This window comes from Rattus norvegicus, chromosome 18 (assembly GCF_021556685.1).
Source record: "Rattus norvegicus strain SHRSP/BbbUtx chromosome 18, alternate assembly SHRSP_T2T, whole genome shotgun sequence".
Lineage (NCBI taxonomy): Eukaryota > Metazoa > Chordata > Mammalia > Rodentia > Muridae > Rattus > Rattus norvegicus.
The window spans coordinates 48,644,582-48,658,901 of record NC_141551.1 but is presented as its reverse complement, the minus strand read 5'-3'; the positions used below and the strand labels follow the sequence as shown (position 1 = coordinate 48,658,901).

General features: G+C 37.6%; 1 protein-coding gene across 1 annotated transcript in view; it reads right to left on the bottom strand.

Annotated features, from left to right (window-relative positions):
• Window positions 1–2,261: 2,261 nt before the first annotated feature.
• The window catches only part of Snx2 (sorting nexin 2), a 41,576-nt gene continuing 29,517 nt past the window's right edge, over window positions 2,262–14,320 (bottom strand). Inside the window, 6 exon segments of the mRNA NM_001106135.2 lie at window positions 2,262–2,753; window positions 4,769–4,840; window positions 4,946–5,026; window positions 6,587–6,730; window positions 11,886–12,091; window positions 14,060–14,153. Coding sequence (NP_001099605.2) covers window positions 2,703–2,753; window positions 4,769–4,840; window positions 4,946–5,026; window positions 6,587–6,730; window positions 11,886–12,091; window positions 14,060–14,153 — 648 coding nt within the window. The 3' untranslated portion in view covers window positions 2,262–2,702.

Here is a 14,320-nt window from a genome sequence, read left to right as displayed (position 1 = left end):
GTGGAAACCACGTGCTTGCAATTACAGCAACCAAGGACGTCATTCAAATGAAACCAAATTCCTAACAGGCTTTTTTCTTAATATTTATTTTAAATTACTTTTTAGTGTGGGAAGGCATGCCTGCTACAGTGTACATGTAGTCAGAGGACAAGTTGTGGGAGTCAAATTCCATCGGGTGGGATTCAGGGATCAAACCTAGTGTCGGGTACCTTAACCTGCTGAGTCATCTCACCGTCCCCTGGGTTTGATATTTATGGTAGAAGTCATCTGATATGTTACTACAAATTACTAATTTTTCAAAGCTATTTTCAATGTAAGCAGCAATGTAAGACTGCATTCTTTCTCTGTAGCTTTCTTTAAAAGCAAACATTATTTTCTATCTTTTAGAATTGTTTTCCCTGGTAAGGTCACTGAGCCTTTATTTGCACGTACTGTATCAGCTCAGCTCCTCCCCAGGGTTCTATCAGTCTCATGTGAACAGTAACCACAGTGGTGGTGGCACACTCAGGACATGGTGAGACACTTCATATACCAGTAAGACACAAGGGAGATGTGGTCAAGGAGCTGCAGAAAGGTTTCCTCTGGGGCTAGAGAGATGGCTCAGCAGTTAAGAGCACTGACTGCTCTTCCAGAGGTCCTGAGTTCAATTCCCAGCAACCACATGGTGGCTCACAACCATCTGTAAAGAGATCCTATACCCTCTTCTGGTGTATCTGAAGACAGCTACAGTGTACTTATATATAATAAATGAATAAATCTTTTTTTAAAAAAAAGCTTTCTGGGGAAGGGAAGATTGAATGCCTTGTGTAGACAAGGTATTGGAGCTTAGTAATAGAGTGGTTAAAAAAGAAAAAAAGAAAAAAGAAAAAAAAAGGAAGAAAGAAAGGTTTCCTCTGCACGCTCTGGTGGGATGTGAAGGTTGAAAGTGAGAGAGATTTTGTAGACAAGCTCAGGGTCCTTTTTAGTAAGAATACTGGAGGGCTTTGCTGGTGTTTTGAGATAAGGCCTCTTTATGTAGCCCAGCTGGCCTCAAACTTGCAAGCCTCCAAGTAGCATTATAGGTATGTGTGTATATATATATGCCACTACACTCAGCTTAAGAACTTACTAAAAAATAAAAATTACAGGAGTCAAAGACACTGAATAGAATCAGCATGCAACTCTTTCCTCCCAAACAAGTAAAGGATCAAGAGTACCCAGCTTGCTGTGATGGAATAAGTAACCCAAGCTCATGTGGCATGTGGGTCAGGGGAGGGGAGCCATTTGGAGCCCAGTGTGCTTAGATATCATGAAACAGCACAGTGACACAAGACACTGGGGATTAAAGGGTACTTCAGTGTTGAGCTGGAAGACGCTACAACAGAGCTCACCATCTCAGGACCCTGTGACAAGCTGACAGTTACTGGCTATATGTGAGCAGTAGGTTGAACAGGCAATCTTAGCGAAGCCTAAAGAATTATGTCATTGTTAGTGATTCATGGATTCTTGAAGGGTCCACCTCACCCTTCCTTTCCCTAATGCTATGCTCTTAAGAGCCTGGCTTTGCAGACAGCCAAAAACAAAGAATGAGGTTTGATTGGCCAAGTTTTCACCCCTCCTTAACGGTATACTGCTGATACCTGATTGAGGGAAAACTAATGCCATGCCAGTCATGACTCACCACTTTGTCATCACTAAGCACTGCTTATCAATCTCCAATAGGACCTTCAAGAAGGGTGAGTCAGTTGCCACAGTACATTTCATTTTCCTTCAGATTTGCTTTTGCTGCCCTTAGCTTCTCATCAAACCATAGTGTTTTAACATGGCACTAGCTCCTTGTCAATCATGACCACAGATGGTCTACTTTGTGTTTGAAATAGAAACAGAGGCAACAATAAAACATTTGAAGACAAGACGAGCTAAAAAAAAAAAAAAAAGAAAAGAAAAAAATCCATGACACATGACTGAAATGACTGAAACACAGACACCTTTGTTTGGTTGGACTCTCAGCCTGAGTTTACAGTGGTCCACGAATTTCACCTTCCCAAGTGCTAGGATTATAGGCATGACTACACACCCAACCTCTCATATTAAACTGGGCATTTAAAATATTCTCTTCTTTACCCAAAATGACCAAGATGATTGTTCCGCGATTTATAAGACAATTTATAAACTTCATTTAATTATTCAAAGTAAGAATTTGGCATTTCCTATCAACTACTTAAGGAATTATAGTATTAATGATAAAGCATTTTTCCTATTAAAAAAAGATCCCTAACATGTTTATATACTCAAATAATTTATTACTAATATTTCACAAGTAATATCATTTTATTACTATAATCACAAAAATCATAATTTCTGTACAGGAATGTATAAGTGAACATTAATCAATGCATTGCTAATTTGTTTCATAATGAGGGTAAACACACTACAGAACATAAAGAAAAAAGATTGTAAAATTTTCTGGCCTTGCAATGCACCTTTTAGTGCAAGTATTTAAGACACAATAGTGTTCAATTCAGCAAAATATTGCAGAATGTCATGCCACAGTCCACTTAATTCCAAGAAGGTCAGGACATGCAGCTTGTAATAAAATGTCAGCGCATATGTTTTTATATATAAAAAACCCACATGTAATTCATAAAATATATAGTGGTTTATTTAGATGTTTTTTAGATGATCTCACTGAGGAATCCAATGTCTCCTTAACGGGGATAACGCTAGGCAATGGCTTTGGCTTCAGGTAGGAATGCCTCCCAGTACTTTATCAGCTGTGGGTGATAATAAAAAGATATTTTTGTTACATTTTTGCCATTTTAATGCATATATCCTTTTTAAGTATATACACAAGCAGCTCATATTAATTTAGTCTTTTTACACATTTATACATATATGTATTTTTACTGGTGATAATCTGTTTTTATCTTTTTGCAAAAAGGTATCACTGTAAGCTCGGGATGGCCTTAAATTTCAGGATTTCATGATGCCTCAGCCACCCACTGCTGGGGTTATGCTTGCAGGACCACGCCTATCCTATGTGTGATTTCTACTTGGTTTTTCAATGGTTTTCCAGACAAGCTTCCCTACTACAGACATGTGTCCTTGATGTCGTGGCAGCCCTTCTGCCTGTGCTTCACTGCGCTGGGATTATAGGTGTTCATCACCATCCTTGGCTACATATGGTTCTTAAATGGATCATTTCCTCACCAGATGTCTTATCAACAGAATTAATATATAACCTATTTAAACATTACTCCTAGCTAATTACAGATTCTGGTATAAATAATTTAAAAATATCTATTCTTTATACTTCTTAGATATATGCAAAATTATACATAAAATATTACTGTTACTAAACAGTTAAAAACCTGACATTTCCCTAACTATAACAACCATTTCCAACACAAAGCAAATCCTAATTCCTAGGATATTTATTTACATTTTATAATATTGCTAGTTAAGAGGACTTGAAGAAAGGGGAGGGGGGCCAACATTGAATAAGGAAGGAAAAGAGAGACTGGAAAAACCACTTGCCAGTCTCTGGGTCATCTAGAGAACAGATAAACTGAATACTAAAAAGTTAATTTAAAGCAACTTCTTTGAAAACAATTTTTTTCTACTTAGTTTCAAGACAGGTTCTCTGTGTGTCCCTGGCTGTCCTGGAACTCACTCTGTAGACTAGGCTGGCCTTGAATTCCGAGATCCACCTGCCTCTCTCCTGAGTGCTGGGATTAACAGTGTGTGCCACCACCACTTGGCAGTTAAATTTTAAAAATCTAACTTTCTTTACTCACTTGAAAACTGAGTTGGCTTGAAACTTACTATCATTCAAAACAGACTGGCCTCCAGGGTTCATGACTCTCCTACCTCTGCGTACTAAGAGCTGGGATCACAAGCTTTCACCATGGTGCCTGTCTTGAATTTGAAGATCTCTAACTCTACCTATATCTATATATCTCTATTTCTGTACATTTTAAAACTAACTAGAAAAAATATTTCTATTAAAAGACATTACGATTTTTGATTTGTATATGCAAAATACTATTTTTATAGACTTTAATGGTCATGAAAGCTCATAAGGAAACAAATGTCAATTTTAGATAGTATTCAAGCATCAAAAATTTCAAATAAAACCAAATACTACAGAGAAAATTTTAAAACCTTATTTTTTAGTCTAAGTTTCTGTATGCTCTGGAAGGGAGAAATGTACTGGGAGCACCTACTCTGTCAGTCTGCCTTGTCTGACAAGGGAAGGAAACCAGGGCTGTAAAGCCAGGTGCCATGGTTGCACCCTAAAACCTCAACGCTCGGCAGGCTGAGGCACAGGGTGGCAATTCCCAGGCTACCCTGGGATACAGACAGAGCCCATCTCCAAAACAGAATGAACCTCAAAGGGGAAACCGTCTATGGGATACTTTTTAAGATGCATTTGATTTCATGGGCATGGGTGTTTTGTTCCAGAAGGCCGAAAGAGGGCTTTGATCCACTAGAACTACATGTGAACTGCAATGTGCATGCTGTGAACTGAATCTGGGTCTCCTGTAAGAGCAGGAAGTGTTCTTAACCACCGATCTCTCTCTCCAGGCCACTCTGACTTTTTATGGCCTGATATTAGGAACAGTGTATCTCTGTGTATTACCCAGTAGAGGCAAACAGACCTAAGATAGTCTCCAGTTACTTTAGCATTTAGTCCACTTTTAATTTTTCCTCTAATTTAAACAGCTGCTAATCATCTTTAAAATGACTCTCCAAGAAACTCCAGAAGCTATAACAAAAATGAGCTTACCTGTTGCTGTGTTTGTACTAATGATTCCAAGTACTTGATGATAACAGCTTTAAAATCTTTCACTCGTTCTTTCTGTTAAAGCACAATGCATTAAAAAAAAAAGGGTATTAGTAGGAAATTAAATTTTCCCACAGAACCATAGCAAGAGTAAGGAAAATACAGAAGTATGATACATGCCTCAAATCTTCCCACTTCTTTTCGAATTGTTTTAGAGATCTGCTCAAAATCTCTCTCTCCTTGTTGTACTTTTGCCTCCCACTAAGGAAAACAAACAAGAGAAAAAAATGTTTATTATTACCTGGAAAAATATTATACTGTCATGATTACTTAACCAAAATACCTGAAAGTGCCAAGAGAGCTCAATATAGAAAACCCAATCTAACCTAGTTCAGTCATGAACTCGCCTAACCTGCGGACATAATTCGGTGGGAAAAGCACTTGCTGTGCAAGCATGGTGATGAGAATTAAATCTCTAGCACCCATGTAGATGCTGGGAGGGCATGACAGTTGCCTGTAATCCCAGCACCCTGCAGGCAAAGACAGAGGAAAGTCAACTAGACAAGTGAAATCAGCAAGTTCTGGGTTCAAGTGAAAGCTCTGGACTCAGTACACAAGGTGGAAAGTGATGGAGTAAGACACCCAACATGAAACTTTGCCCTCCATATGCATGCACATGTTATGTCCATGCACATACACATATGCCCACACACATACGCATACATGCACACCCCATACACGCATAAAAAAGTGCATTTTACTTTCTAGTGGTAGAGATACATGTCAGTTTAAATTCCATTAATAATTCATTGCTATATCTATTTAAGACTAGAATATTTCAACGTTTAATGACCTATAATGTTCTGCCAGAATGGTAGCTCTCGCTGTAACTCCCACTTTGTGAAAGAGGGTGTAGGCCTAAGGTAACATGGTTAGATCCCGTCTCAAAACCAACAAAATAAAGATTAACCTAACAAACACCTATTAGATACAACTGGAGAAATTTTGAGTATAGGGCTCACTAACAAATAAATTGTTACACATTTCAAAATATGCCAAAGATATTATTTTCCAATAACACGTCTATTCATGTGCTCATGGAAATACTTCAATATATTTGATAAACACTTAAAAACATTTTGTAATGGTAAAATGACTAGTCTTTTTCAAATGGAACTATTTATTATCTACTGAAGACTCATAATCATTAAATTCAGAATGGTAACAACAAAATGTGACTAGTGACCAATGAAGCAGCTAAAAATAAATATTTAAGCAATGAAATGGTATTCCCACTACATAACCAAACCCTGGTTCATCCTCTGCAAAGAGCGGGTGTGCTTATTTGTAGTAATATAAAGGTTGTCCTACCTCTTCAATTTCCTTATTGAAGCATGGCAAAAGAAGTGTATAAATTATAATAAACTTATACAAATTTATTAAAACACCATATATAATACATATATATGGGGGATAAAATTGCCCAGAGAACGAAATATGGGTAGGTCTACCTTTAAAACCACTTTTAGATACAAAATGAGTAACCGTCTGGAAATCAAAACCATTTGAAAAGAAATGTACGCAAAGTGCGAAGGTTAACTTTTGATTTCTTCCTTGCATGCTTCTTGACTCATTTCATAGTCATGTGAAGCAACGGAGGGCTCTGGAGATTTTAATGATGTTAAATACTTTTAACTAACTCACATAGTTCATAAAAAATATGAAGAAATAGCTAAGTGCTGAATGATTCAGAAATGAAAAATTATGCATATATGAATGACATGAAAAATCTGAGTAAAGAAATAAAGTATTATTAATTACCTCTCTTATTTCATTTTTAGCTTGTTGAATTTTATCTGGTTTGTTAGCGACCATCATTTTTGCCTCAGTTTCACGTTTTTTGAGCAAAGTAATTTGAGCATCTTCCCATTTCTGCCAGCATTTCATCCGATGGTCAAACACACCCTGTAAATGGATGGCATAAGCTATTAAACAACATTGTAAAATACTCTCATTACAATGTAAATATAATAATACTGAAATCTATAAACCAAGCATTTAAATGTTTTCCTAGTATATGGAGAAAATGAAAATATGCAAGGCAACAGCTTTCAGGGTTTTAAATGTGGCTTGCAGTAAGATGTAAAAGTTGTATAGTCTAAAAATGTTGTATTCAATTTAAAAATACTAGTATACATTAGACGTTCTTCAATTGAACACTACATAAGAAAGATTTATATGCTGGAAAAAACAGAATTTGAAAGTGTAAAAAGACTGGGCTGTGTCATCTCATGCCTTTAATCCCAGAACTGGGGGGACTGGGAGGGAGCAAATGCAGGTGAGGTGTTTCTTTGTGAGATCAAAGCCAGTCCAGTCTACAGATCAAGTTCCAGTATAACCAAGGCTACACAGAGAAAAAAAGGTAAAATGAACCAAGCCAGGCCAAATCTTTTAATCCCAGTACCAGGAGACAAAGGCAAGAGAACTGTTGTTAAGTTTGAGACTAGCTTGGTTTATATGTAAGATCTGAGCAAATCAGACCTACATAGAGTGACCCAGTTTAAAAAAGGGGGGGACGGACCTCAAGTAACAGGAAGTGAAGTGAAAAGTTTCACAGAAGACTCCAATAGGGGAAAAGCAAACAATAAATAAGACAGTAAAGGTCTAACAAAATGGGGAAAAGGTTGAGTCCCGTACATAGTGAAAAGGACCAAAAAACCACAACTAAAAGTAAGACTAAATGAAACCTGACACAGGCTCACTCTATCAAAACAAGTCAACCACATCCAGAGCTTATCTTCATGGGCCTGTCAGAGTAAAATCACGATTAGACAAGTGAAATGCAGATACAGGAGAGCAACTAAGGTGTGACCAAATAGAAAACCAATGGGCAGGATGGGAAAATCCAATATGAATCTCTTTCCTAGCTCGATGTTGGGAATATGTTAACATTATTTCAAATGTATACTAACTCAACGAATAAGCCAAGTAGTAACTAGTTGAATCAAAAAGTATTATGCCAGAGATATTTCAATTTTAAACCCTATTTTAATCAAGAAGCAGTAAATAGCTGAGTGTTATGGTTCAAGCCTGTAATCCCAAATGGAGGACAGAGGCAAGAAAGTCATATCAGTTCAAAGTCGCCTTGACCTTGACGCTGCCTTGGAAAAACAAAACAAAAACAGAACATTAGGTACCAGGGCCTACCTGAAGAAACACAAATGTTACTCATTCCAAGCTGAATGAGTAACCTAGACGCCCTCTTGAACAGTCAGTGTACCTCTGTGGTACTGGCAAATCCTCACAGTACTCCTAAATGCAAATTATGATCTTATTCCTGTCATCTTGACGGGAACAAAACAGAAGGCCGGTTACTATCAAATAGCTATTAGAGATAGGTAAGATTTCTTTTTAAGGAAAGTAGGTAAAAAGAAATTAGCAATTCAAACAAAAAAAGAGGTGGCATAGGGCTCGGTGTGGCTCAGTGGTAGAGGAGGCACAAGGGCTTGGTTCTTTGGAGTACGACATAGACATGTACAGGAAAGTGTGCACTGGATCTCAGTGAGCTTTTTTGTATGGTGGAGGAGGATGAAGAGGACGGGGAGGAGAAGCAGCAGTGACCTGGTGTGGTGGGGTATGCCTGATGCCTGATTCCCAGCACTTGGGGGGCAGAAGCAGGCAGATCTCTTTGAATTCAAGGCCAGTCTGGTCTACAGAGTAAGTTCCAGGACAGCCAGGGCTACACAGTGAGACCCTGTCTCAAACAAGTGAGTGAAGACAGGAGCTCGAGAGGGAGCAGGGTTTAGGACTCTGCGGCTATGGCAGAGGAGCTGAGCATGGTTCCCACGCCCACACAGTAGCTCACAGCTGCCTGCTACTCCAGTTTCAGGGGATCTAATGCTCTCTTCTCACAGACACCAGGCATGCACCCGGTAAACATGAACACATATGAGTAAAACACACACATATAAAAAATAAAAATAAATTACTTTTTTTAAATGATGAAAAAAAGAAACACAAAGAAAGGGTAGGGAGGAAGAGAGCAATTGGACTATACAAACGCCATCATTAGGCAGACAAAAAGGAGCATGCAGTACTTGTATAAAATAAAACTGAATTTCATATCTACATATAACCATTGGCTGATAATTCTATTTCTAGAAACTTTACATCAAAAGAGTTATTGTCAAAACACTATAAAACTAAGCTTGAATTGCTTGAATAAGCATGGGTTTTCTTCCCAGCATTATGTAAGGGAATGTAATAGCACACATCTATTCACAACAGGAGGTTTTCAAGTTCAAGGTCATCCTTAATTATATAGTTTCTAGGCCAGCCAGAATATATGAGACACTAGCTCAAAAACGAAAAGTAAATAAGGTGACATATCTATGAACGTTGAACTGGATGGAGATCGCTCTAAAATGGACTGGGACTGAGGGTAAGAGGCAGGCAAAGAATGGAATCCTTTCTGAGAAAAGGAGGGAATCTGTGAGATATATTGATAAAAGGACAAAATAAGTAGGGATGGGGACAAACATTAGCTTCATACAGATGCATAGCCAAGTCTTTTATGAAGTTACCAAGAATCATCACAGACTGAAACTGTTGCCAGAGAAACTAGAGGTCTTGGCTGAAGAGTGGAAATGTGTCCTTTTGATTATTTGAATTGTCCTGTGTCTAACTCTTGCTTGTTATAGCTTCTATGACTCCTACCTCCTATGTTCAAGTAGCTGACCTGATTGATCTCAAGAGCTTTATCTGCCTTCACAAAACTAGACCACAGCTCTATAACCCTCTTTGTCAACTGATCTTCAGCATTTGTCAACACACCTTTGATATATTGAGTGGGAAAAAAAATTTTGTATGAAAAAAAAGATGTCTCCTATAATGTAGGTGCCTCTGGATCAAACAAGGCTAAATACCTATTTCCAAGCTGATTGTGACACCTCTTTTGATGCCAGCATTCTTTAGGATATTTTGAAAAACATGGACAATAACTAATTTTAAGAAATGTAGACACTTGTCCTAACAAAAGGCTTAAGACAGTGTGATGAAAGCTTTTTCTTGAGGATTCAGCACAGGCAGGAGGGCCTATCCCTGACATGGGGGGTCTTTCCCTGGGTAGCTCTTTTCTACCTGCACTCACAGACACTGTCGACTTCCCTTTCTGACCCACTGGTTTATTTTCTTCAGCATTTTTGTTTATTTTTAATTCATTTTTTGCTTCTATGTGTATATACATGTGCAAGAGCACCTGTGGAGGCCAGAAGAGGGGTCATGTGACCCTCTGAAGCTGGATGTGAGCCAGGCAGCTGTGAGCGAGTGTAGCTACAACTGAAGTGAGTGTCTCTACTGAAACACAGGTGCTCTTAGTTGTAGAACCATCTCCCCAGCCTCTTGGGTTTTGTTTATTTGTTTGTTTGTTTTAAATAACATCTCTACTAAGAATAAAAATAATACTAATTTAAAAAAAACAGCTCTCATATCTGTCTGTATTAAGAAATGATCAGACAGAAATAGGAATCACCATCTGGTGGTGCATGCTTATAATCTGAGTACCTGGAGGAGACAGAAGGATCAGGAGTTCTAGGCCAGCCTTAGCTACACAATACCCACAAAAACAACAATAAAAGATATCCAGCTTGAAAACCAGGCCAGCATGAGGGTAAAAAAGCTGCCTAAATACAATAAAGTATGCACTATAAATGTTACCACAGCTATAAACAAAATAAAAAACTCACCAGAAGCATAAGGACTCACATACAAGAGTATACAAAGTTGGTAAGTTTTGTCAACATTAAGAAAACACCATTTGAGGGGCTGGAGAGATGGCTCAGTGGTTAAGAGCACTGACTGCTCTTCCAGAGGTCCTGAGTTCAATTCCCAGCAACCACATGGTGGCTCACAACCATCTGTAAAGAGATCCGATCCCCTCTTCTGGTGTGTCTGAAGACAGCTACAGTGTACTTATATATAATAAATGAATAAATCTAAATTAAAAAAAAAGCTTTTAGTTTAAAAAAAGAAAAAAAAAGAAAAGAAAACACCATTTGGGGGGTTGGGGATTTAGCTCAGTGGTAGAGCGCTTGCCTAGCAAGCGCAAGGCCCTGGGTTCAGTCCCCAGCTCCGGAAAAAAAAAAAAGAAAAGAAAGGAAAAGAAAAGAAAAGACAAGACAAGACCATTTGGAAGTGCTGAGTCCTGAGACACCTCGAAAACATCAATAAATAGGCAGTGTATCAGTGTTCTCACCAAAGATGACTATCAGTTTGTACAAGAAAGGAAAGGAAGATGATTTCAATAGCTCTCTAAAATGTTTGGATCCAAGGAAATGCAGAGAGGAAATAGCTGGAGCCTCCTCATTATGATTTTCATCCACAATAGTAACCCAAAGACTCTGGAGCATCAGAAAATAGCTTCAGAAAAATGTTGACAAACTGACACTCAGCTGGGAGTACGAATGCTGAGCTAGGTTCCTTCTGTACCTATTCAGAAATAGGTGTGCTTAAGATTTAATGCTACCATTGTAAATGTAGTCATGGTCTAACTCGGTCTCATTTCATTTATGAGTATGTGACTACACACTTGAGTAATACACACAGAAAATCCTTATACTGCCCAAATTCATGCTAGAGACCCCCGGAAACATGAGCGAGAACAATTACTGCTGGTTTGTCCCATTTCTTACTGATAAGACTAGAGCCGGTAGGCAGCTCCAGCTACTGCTAGAATAAGTAAATATACGCAAATAGTTGCAAACTTACATAGGAATACATAAATAAATGTGTGTGTTTCACTTATTGGACATTACCTTGACTTAAGAACTGTTTATTGTACTATCCATGTACTAAGAGAAGAAAATGTTGTTACAAGTCGCATTTTGATGTCATTTTTATGTAGTAGTGCAGTGTAAGATTTGCACACTTACATGTATATATCTAATAGAAGACCAAATGAGTGTGATTGTGTGTGTGTGTTGCTGTGTGATCCTCACTGGTCTAGTCTGATCTGCTACCCAAGTGCTAGTGTTGTAGGCAATTCATATGCTCAGTCTAAACTATTTCTAAGGCAGACGGCTTACGTAACAAGAGTGTCAGAAGATTGGAAAACAGCGCTTACTTTCACTGCAGCAATGAGACGAATGTAGTCACTAAGAAGTTCTGAGAACATGTAAAAGTCAGCAAACGCTTGCTCTTGATGTAACTGGTCTATCTTCTCCTCAACCTCTGCGAGCTGAGACAAAGCTCTAGAGAGAGCAGTATGGTCCTCAGAATTACCTAGCATGGCAGCACTCTTAGCAAAGGCAGCTGTGTTGGCTGAAAGTTCTGAAATTAAAAAAAGGGAAAAAAAAGCGTTTAGTACTTGCTAGTAAAATTTTAACACTAGTCATTCTCTCTAAATTTTAATTACTCACGAATTAAATTTTACATTTATGAATTATTTCAAATTAATAAGAAAGTCAATAAAGTGCCTTGGGCATAGATGCTCATAGGAGCACCAGACGGTGTGGAGTGGTCTGTGTTTACATGCAACCCCAGCATAGCCCTACCAAAATAGAATCACAGATTTTATCTTCAGATGGGGAACTGTGTCTGAATACTTCAATAACCTGCCTTCCCTTTTCACACCAAAGTGCTCCTTTACTGCCTTCTGCGTTCTGTTGAAGATGTAAGTGTGTTCCTAATATCTGAATAATAAGCATAAACATTAATGGAGCTGGAGAGACGGCTCCGAGATTAAAAGTTGATACTGGTATTCTGGAGGCCCTAAGTTTGCAAACCCACACACTGGAGGTACATAAAAATAAGAATAATTAATTCATACTATATTCTTCAGCATTTAAACATTTGTCATAGAAAACAGTATCTCAAATATTATTTTTTATTTATTATTATTTTTAAATTTTACATCTTAATTTTTAATAAGAATCTTATCTATCCAGAAAGAAAGAAAAAAGGTAAGCTTGTACATTATTGTAAATTATCAATTTAAGTCCCTTTTTATTTGCTATGCAATGATGATAAGAGTTAAGTGAGATCTTTTTTGTCGTTGTTATTGTTAGTTGGTGGTCTTTTGAAACATGAGTTAGCCTGGAACTCATTTAGTCCAGGCTGCTCTCAAATTCATACTACTCTCCAATAAGAATTTCTAGATTATTTTTAACACAACCATTTCAGACATTTCAAATGAAGAAAAATCATGTTTTTAAAGGCTATTGACAATGACTAAAAATTACATTTTCTAAAAACTATTCTGATGCTGCATACTATATAATTTCTTTTCAAAAAAACTCCAAAGCCCACTTCCTAAGAGATAGGTAATTCAAACAATAAAGTTATGACAAACTATTATATAGACATGACTATCATATGGAGGCTGGAGAGATGGTCCAGTGGTTAAGAGCAATGGCTGCTTTACTAGAGGACCCAGGTTCAATTCCCAGCACCACATAGCAGCTCACAACTGTCTGTAACTTTGGTTTTAGTACATCTAGCACCCTCACACAGACATGCAGGTAAAACACATATGAAATAATGCATATGAACAATGCTATGCTATAAAATGCTATGAAATAAAAACTAAAAAAAAATTTAGAATACTCCACTCTAAAGTCAAACAAAGCAAAACAGAGTCTAACACTAAAACTTTGTGGACTAAAAAAATTTCAACTCAAATTTCCTATGAGCTATTTACTCCCCCAAACCTAGTTTTAAATATCGTGGTCTGAACTTTGTTATTTTTTATTTTTTTTATTTTTTTCGTCTAGGCTGGCCCTGAACTTCTTGTTTAGAAGATGGCCCTGAGCTCCTGACTGCCTGGTTTATGTGATGCTGGAGCTCAAACCCAGGGCCTTCTGCCCCTAAATACTATAAAATAAGGAAAATAATTTACAGAAGTTTCCAAGAAGTAGAGGCACAATACAAATACTTTTAGGAAAATCTGTAAATGTCAATTTTAATTTTCCACATTATAGTTCAGAGAATTGAACTTGGGGTCTCATGCATGCTAACCAAGAGCTGAACCAAAAGAGTAATAGTTTTAATTTAAATTAAAATGGTTTTATAAGCTCTTGAGTTTTCTAATTTTAAGCTAGAAGTCAGATCAAAATACAGAGGAAAACATTGATATTGAAACAAATACTCTTTTTCTGTTGTGAGGCAGCCCACTACTAACTCATGGCGGCTCTACTTCAGCCGCCTAAGTGCACCTCATGCAGCAGACTAGGCTTGAAGCTACTGTTTTGTCTTTTCCAAAGTCACCTCAGAGTATTCACTTACACACAGCTAACAAACCTTTTCTATGACAGACCAAGGCTTCGACACTGGCATGAAGTTTCCGAAGTTGCTGGTCAAGATTCTCAAATTGCTGTTGCTTTTCTTCAAACCACTAAGAAAAAAAAATGAAAAATGGAGCTAATTTAGGATGAACGAACCATTGTAAATTAGGTTACCAATAGCAAGCTACCTTCCTTGTTTTAGAACAGCAAATTAGCCATATATAACCATGGTGGTCAACTGATGTAGCTGAGAACTGGACTCAATAAGCAAATTAAT